We start from the raw sequence: 7,298 nt of genomic DNA, 5'->3' as shown, positions 1-7,298 counted from the left end.
TTCTCAATGTTAGAATGCAAAATTTAGCAAATCACTCATCAGGATGCTCAGTTTGTTTGGCAACATAGATTTCAATTAAAAAAATAAATAGGGATCTTGCTGCAGTAAGAGAAGTTATTATTTTAAAAGAAATATGCCTATACTTATGTGATGCCCAGTGAGAGATAAGGAACCTTAAAGGCTGTCACTGTCTATGAGGTACTTCTAAACAGTTTTGTGCCAAGCGTCTTCCCCTTTGCAGGACAGTGACTGCCATTCTGTTGTACTGGCAGTGTAACATGCATCTCAAGCCCTAAATTCTGCAGTTTTACCGGAAGTTAACATTCGGGAGGCATGTTTTAGTTCTGTTGTGCCACAGAGAGCTGAGGCTGGGAGTGGCTGTTTGGGACTGGCCCTGTGGCCTGGACCTCTCTGAGAAGAGGCACCACTAACACTGACTGCTGCCCACTTCTGCACCAATATATATCCCAGTCTGTAGAACTTGACCTGTATGTTCATTCCCAGCACTGGCATCATGCATTTCTCTATTTTCTCTCCTTCATGTGTAGGAAACAAAATATTGAAAATAACTTAAAAAACCTAAACCCAAACCCAACCCACCAACCAAAGCCAACAGGCACACCCGTCCGAAGCAGCTGCCGGGATTTTAAAGGTGTTTACCATGAGCAGCTCTCAGGTCGCCGCGCACTGAGCTCCGCTCGGCCGCCGCCATGGAGCCGGAGCCGGCCCGCCGCCTCAGCGAGAAATGGCGGGAAGGCGGCGGCGCGCGCCGGGCACCGGGGAAGGATCAAACGAGAGCGACGCGGCGGGACCGTCCCTGCTGACCCCGGTGTGAACGTGTTTATTTCACGCTGCGGTCGCGGGTCGCTTTACAGAAACATCTCATGCTAGACGCCGCGCGGGGTCGAAGACGGAGGGGAACACGTGTATTCAAACTTAACTATTAAATAACCTGTACACAAAACTTCAGTCTGTTACCCTGAAAGCACGAGGGCCGAGCCCCAGCACGGCCACACCGACGCTGCCACCTCACCCCCAGGTGTCTCTAAGCCTCGACCCCCGCGGCCGGACTGGGCCGGCCCCGCTCGTGCCCCAGCGCCCGGGCCCCCTCCTCAGCCGCGCTCCAGGCCGGGCCGGGCGCCTGTCTCTGAGCGGCCCTGGGGCCCCATGAGCGTCCAGTCCCGGGCCTGAGGGTCCGCGAAGGCAGCCCCCGGCCGGGGTACTGCTTGCCGTGCCCGGCGAGAGTCCGAGCGCCGGCCACCCTCTGCCTGCCGCCGCCGCCCTGCCCCGGCGGAGAAACGCCCCCCGCCCGGCTCCAGCCGCGGCTCGGCTCGGCTCGGCCCGCAGAGGCAGCAGCCGCCGGCTGTCCCGGCGGTCACAGGTCGCGGCTGTCCTCCCGCTTGACGCTGTCCGCCGCCGCCTTCAGCTTCTTGTTCTGATGGGTCTTGACGTGCTTGGCCAGGTGGTCGCTGCGCATGAAGCGCTTCCCGCACTCGGGGCAGACGAAGCGCTTCTCGCCCGTGTGAGTCCGCAGGTGCCGCTGCAGCTCGTCGGAGCGGGTGAAGCTCTTCCCGCAGAAGAGCCAGTTGCAGACGAAGGGCCGCTCGCCCGTGTGCCAGCGCAGGTGCGCTTTCAGGTGCGAGGTCTTGCCGTACACCTTGCCGCAGCCGGGGATGTGGCAGATGTGCTGCTTCTTCTTGCCCGGCTCCGCCTCAGGGGCGCTGCCCGCGGCCGACTGGCAGTTGGGGCAGCGGCAGCGGCGGCACCTCCTGGCCGTGGCCGCCAGGGGAGACTTGGTCTGCAGCAGGGCGGCGATCTGCGTCTGGTACTGAGCGAAGTCCGAGTGCCCCAGCACCAGGCTCCGCGGCAGCGCCGCCGCTGCGGGGAAGCGGTGGCCGCAGCCGCCCGGGGCGCTGGCCTGCTGGATGCTCCACCAGGGGATGTCCTCGGGCGGCGGGTTGGGCGACAGTTGCCGGCAGGGCTGGGCGGGCGGAAGCAGGTTGGAGTACCCGGGCGGCAGGGCGGCCTGGGCGGCGTAGGGGACGTAAGCGGGCGGGCAGCTGGACGGCAGGGCGGCCATGGAGGAGGGCAGCATCTTGACAGGGGAGAACTCGTAGGGATAGGAGGGGTCCGCCGGGGGGGTGAGGGGCAGTTCGTGAGAACCTCCGAAGGAGGGCTGCAGGTGGTTCTTCTGAGGGGTCAACCCCAAGCTGGGATGCGGCGGCGGCAGCCCTCCTGGGGAGTGCGCTGGCATCTCGCCGCTCCACGGGTGGAAGATCCTAGAGGGGGATCCCAGCGTCGGGTCGTAGGAGACCGGCAGGAAATCCGAGGGCGCTGCGCCCGGCTGCCCGATCCGGCTACAAGTAGCGGCCAGAAGAGCCAGGGGCGAGTGCTTGGCCAAGTCTGGGGAGGCGCTGGGGGTGCGGTCCTGCGCAGGAACGGGAGGGAGGGGAGGAGGGAAGAGAGCGCGTTACTCGCCGCTCGCAGATACCGGCCTGCGAGAAACTTCCCGCAACACTGCCCGTGCGCGGCTGGGGCCGGTGCGCCGCTCCCCGCACGGCTGGTGAACTTTCCGAAAGCAATGCGCACCCAGAGGGCAGGACGTGCCCGGCCCCCCCGCCCCGCCCAGACACCGGTTCCGCCTGCGGTCAGTGCCGCCGGCCCTGCCGCCGCTCCTGGGCCGGGGAAGCAGCCGCTGTGGGCAGGGAGGCAGCCCCCGCGCCCCCCACACCTCTTGCCACGGAGCACTGCCTGGAATTAGTAACGGGCTGCTGGCGGGAGAGGGAAGTTACAAGCCCGAGAAGCCCGAACCCGGCCTCCTACCACCGCGGGGGTCCCCACCTACCTCTCCGGGCCGCCCGCCGGGGAAAGCCCCGGGAGGGAAGCGGCTGACGCCAGCTTCCCCCGCGCAATGCGGGTCACAACCGGCGCAGTTCGAGGAACACCGGGTGCGGATACTGACCTGAAGGAAAGCTTGGAGGGAGTCGTTCCGGAGGACAGCCACCGCGGCCATGGCTACTGCGCCCGGGGCGAAGGGAAGGCGCCGAGGTACTGCCGAGGCATGAGGACGCCGAGGGGAAGACGAGAAGCTGCCCAGTTTCCTTTCTCTCTCCCCCTCTCTCTCCCTTTCCTTCTGATCTCTTCGCCTCCGTGCGCGTCCCACCCCCCCGCGCTGCGCGATCTCCGCGGACTGTCTGACTGCACCAGGATCACCTCCAAGAATTTGATAAGGACTTTGCCGGGCCGCCAACCAGTCAGAGGGAAGATTTATGGCTTTGAAGTTTGCCGCTACCCAATCATCAAAGAATAGCGGCTCTTTCAGAAGCGAAAGCAAATCCTTTGAATCCACAAAGCTCCTATGGTGTGTTTGTTGGTCTGGATAAAAGAACTGATTATTAGGGGGGATGGGAAGGGAGGAGATAAAGGCGGGACAATTAATGAAGTAATCACTATGTGGGAAATGTATATACACAAATAATTGGATTTTCTTGATCAAAGGACCCCTTACCGCCTAGAGACCCTCGCGTTGGATGTGCAAGACACTGGATCCCTCTTTTTTTTATTTTTTTTTTTACTTTTTTTTTTTTTATTTTGCAATTAAATTTGTGGCAGAGCCCTAAAGTGACAACGCGTCTTTGTTATCGCTCGAGGAATCTGCCTCCGGATTCCTCTGATAGTGTTTAAAGACTGAAGGTAACATATCACAGCGAGTTCACCTGGTCGGTGCTGGTCGATCTCAGCCGTAAAACTTGCCTGGAGTAATTGTCGGTGGTTCCTCCCCGCTCCCTCCCTCCGCCCGCCCTTCCCCCGAGGCTGAGGGGTATGCCCTCGATATGACTCGGCAAATAACCGCGCATTTTCTCCTCTGGTAGCTGGATTTGTTTCACTTCGCTCAGCCGGCATTGCCCCCTTGTTACCCGGAGCCCCCGCCTGGCGCGGGGCCAGGCCAGGCTCCCAGCCGGGCCCGGGGAGGAGCGGTAGGCTGCCACGAGCAGCAAGCGTTCTCTCAGACAGACACACCGACAAACGGGGCAGCCGGGAAACAGAGAGGAAAAGTTTCTCTTCCCTGGCGGGAGCCGGCTCTAAGAGACATAATTTTTTAAAATGAAGACCGGAGTCTCTCTTGGCGGGCCTGCCGAGCCGGCCTGTCTTGCGCTGGCGGGGAGCGGACATCGCAGTGGCTCCTCGGGAGCACGAACGCTGCTACCGCGTCTCTGCTTCCCCTGCTCTCACCTCCTGCCCCAAAGACAAAGTCGGCCCCAAGCGCTTTCTTACTTCATCCCGCACCTTTCGGCCTCTGTCTATACATCTCTATACGCATGTGTATATGAAGGATCTAACCTGCCTTGCGTTCGACCATGTGTGAGGCTATTGACCCTCTAACCAGCACCAGGCACATCTGGGTCACAGCTTGCCGTCCCCGTCGGCTGCTGAGCTCAGTGGGCTGCAGAGCTGGCGGGCCCCCTCACATGTGCCGCCCAGCAAGGGGCAGGCGGGGCCCCGCGCCTCTCCGCGGGCCCGCTCAGCTCCGCGCTCCGCCGGGGGCCCTGGAAACGCGCTCCTCTCCTCCCCGCTTCCCCATCTGCTCCGACGCCATCGCAAACGCCGGCCTGTTTGGCCAGGTACCAAACCAGGACGTTCATCTCCGTCTTGAGGAGGTGGGGGCAGATGCCGGCTGGCTCTGGTCCTCCGGAGCTGTTTGCACAGGTAACTCGATCCTCCCCGCAGTCGCTGGGTTCAATTGTATTCGCACCGCCACTGAAGTCCCTTTAAACGCCAGCACACAGAGATCTTTATCTGCCTTTCCTGTGGAAACAATCACTGTCCGCTCAAAGACTTTCAAGAGTTGTAGGGCTTGAATTAGATCGGTTTCTTTGAAGGGATTAAAGTGCCAAGTCCTCTCCCACGGCTCCATATTGAGTCCTGGGGAGAAAAAGCTCGACCCCATGTAACACTACGCAGCAGTCGTACCAAGCTCTTCCCGTGTGCCAGGTAACTGCTTACCAGGCTGGCCACAGGAAGACAAGGGTCCCGCATCCAGCGCTTTTACCACGCACTGATGCATCGAGGCAAGGTTCGCCGCTGCTGCAGGACCCCGCGGCCCGACAGCAGCTCCCGCCAGGGTGTGAGGTTGCGGGCGATAGAGCTCCCCGTCCGCCTGTACGGGTGCGGGCTCACGGGATTCGGCACCTCCATCCACCAGACACGAACACCTCCGATGAGCGATCCGCCGGGGGCTGCGCCACGTCAACACGGGACATGGCGGCTACCGGGGAACCGCAGCGAGTCCCGGCCGGCAGCGCGGCCGGGAGGACACGCACACAGGCATTGCCCCGCGCAGCCCCGTCCGCAGCCGTCGGGTGACCCCCGCTCACTGCCAAGCTCCAGCCGCGCCACTACAGCCGCATCGCGGCAGGAGCGCACTTGTTGTCCCCTCGAGTCTAAGCTGTAGCTGGGGCAGCCCGAGCCGAGGGAGAACCCCACCGTGGGGAGCCCGACCCGCACCTCTGCTGCTTCCCGGAGGAGCAATAACTCGCTAGACAAACGAAACGGCGGCGCTCGCGCTTGCGTTGTCCCTAAACCTCTGTATCCCCAAACTTATGTCAAGTCCAGCCATATGAGAGATACCCGATTTAACCCCTACCTAGATTTTTAAAAATTCGTTTTACCTAGTAATTACCAGATGAATACTCAGAACAACGTTTCTAAAGGAAATGAGAGGGGATAGGTAGATCAGGAGACACTGATACCCCAAGGTTCCCTCCATTCTCTAAAGTACGCTATTTCCCCAGGTATCTCGACGAATCAAAATGTTTTGTCAAGTTGCAAAAGAGTTAGTGGAAAACTGGATAAGTTTCTATACAGCTGCCACACTACAAATGCTATAAATCTGCATCCAAGAAAGTACATTACCTAAAAATCGAGAATAAATTCTCATTTCTGGAAGAAACCAATGGGCTGAAAAATGAAACGTTGCAGTCATAATTTTCTGTACAAATAATTAGTGTTCAAACTCGGAGCATTTCAGTCTCCTGAAATGTATTCTTAATGAAGTGATGTTCAGAGCTGTCATTAAAAATGCAGGGCTGGAAGATCAAAGTACAATATTTATTTTAGAAATTTGTTTCAGTTATCAGGAGATACAGGTATCAAGGCCGAGTGTCAATTCAGTTACACAAAGCACGATTTCCATGAGAAATGGGCTGCCGCTACGTTCTAGCGTAAAGCAAAGGGACACCAGAGATGAGTCGCAGCGCGGGGGGAGGCGCGGCGCCGGGGGGTTGGGAGCTGCTCCCGGTGGCGCAGCCGGACCAGGGGCCGCTTGGACAGTGGCGCTGAAAACACAGTCCTGCGTGGAGCTTTGGCCCGCAGACCAAGGGGCCGGTCCCGACCGGCGGGGCTGTAGGGGCCGGAGCTGTTCTCGGGCCCACCAGGGAGGCAGCGGCAGCGCCGTCGACGCCGTGGGGAGCACGGCGGCCCGGAATGCAAAGAGCCGGAGCCTGAATTGCTCTAGCCGCGGGGCTGAGGCGCAAGGGGCTCCCAGAGCCCCGCTGCCTCCATGGGACCCTGCCTGCTACGGCGGGCAGAGAGACCCCTAACGCCCCCGGGGTCAGAGGGGCTCAGGCTGCACTGCGCTGGATGGCTACGTCGATTTAAACACAGTAGATGTAAAGCACGAGTCACCATCACTGCTTCTTAGATAGGAGTCTTAAAAATCAGGATTTTTCAGATTCAGGTATCCCGGAGTGGCTGTACCACCATGCAGGGCTCTGTGGACCTTGGTTTGAATGCAGGTAGCATACTTGGAGTAACAGCTGATTGCTTGCCAGTGGTACCCTCCATGGTTTCTGCTGTGCCTCTGACTTCAGGACCCCAAGTACCTCATCCTGGAGCCTATCCCAGAGACTGTCCCAGTGACGGCTCACACATGGCCGTCAGCCAGTTCGGCCACTGCCAGTTCCTCTCATGACATTCACAGTCCCTCCAAAGTAATTTGCAGTCACCTGCCATGACCTGCCCCCCAGTCCCTCCTGTGGTCACTCAGGTTCCTCATCTCTTCCAGGACAGTCATGAACAACCCTGGAAGCCTGGATGGGCTCTGGCCACCTGCCTGTCCACAGCTTGGGGTTCCTGGGTTGCTTTCCTTTCCATGAAATAGGAATTGTGACAAAGAATCAGAGACAGGATCATTTTAAAGTGAACAGCTGCATTAACATTCAGCCAAGCCTCCTAGTCAAGTTGTCCATAAGAGGCGGCAAAATTTAAATCTGAAAAAGCTTTAATAAGCTTGCTCCAGA

The 7,298-nt window shown here is 59.3% G+C and overlaps 1 protein-coding gene across 1 annotated transcript; it reads right to left on the bottom strand.

Annotated features, from left to right (window-relative positions):
* Positions 1–1,228: 1,228 nt before the first annotated feature.
* SP5 (Sp5 transcription factor) lies at positions 1,229–3,502 on the bottom strand. Its single transcript, XM_030277435.4, has 2 exons — positions 2,963–3,502; positions 1,229–2,428 (listed from the first exon to the last, which is right to left on the bottom strand). Exons 1-2 carry the CDS (start codon positions 3,011–3,013, stop codon positions 1,376–1,378), a joined length of 1,104 nt encoding a protein of 367 aa, XP_030133295.4. The 5' UTR covers positions 3,014–3,502; the 3' UTR covers positions 1,229–1,375.
* Between the last annotated feature and the right edge of the window lie 3,796 nt (positions 3,503–7,298).

Source organism: Taeniopygia guttata, chromosome 7 (genome assembly GCF_048771995.1).
Source record: "Taeniopygia guttata chromosome 7, bTaeGut7.mat, whole genome shotgun sequence".
NCBI classification, from domain to species: domain Eukaryota; kingdom Metazoa; phylum Chordata; class Aves; order Passeriformes; family Estrildidae; genus Taeniopygia; species Taeniopygia guttata.
Note: the sequence above shows the minus strand (reverse complement) of the source record. Positions and strands in the feature narration are given on the sequence as shown.

Excerpts from the sequence above, each read along its gene's own strand:
- SP5 (XM_030277435.4), bottom strand. The coding sequence starts at position 3,013 with ATGGCCGCGGTGGCTGTCCTCCGGAACGACTCCCTCCAAGCTTTCCTT. Across the intron at positions 2,429-2,962 it reads CCCTCCAAGCTTTCCTTCAG|GACCGCACCCCCAGCGCCTC; the intron begins GTCAGTATCCGC and ends GTTCCTGCGCAG.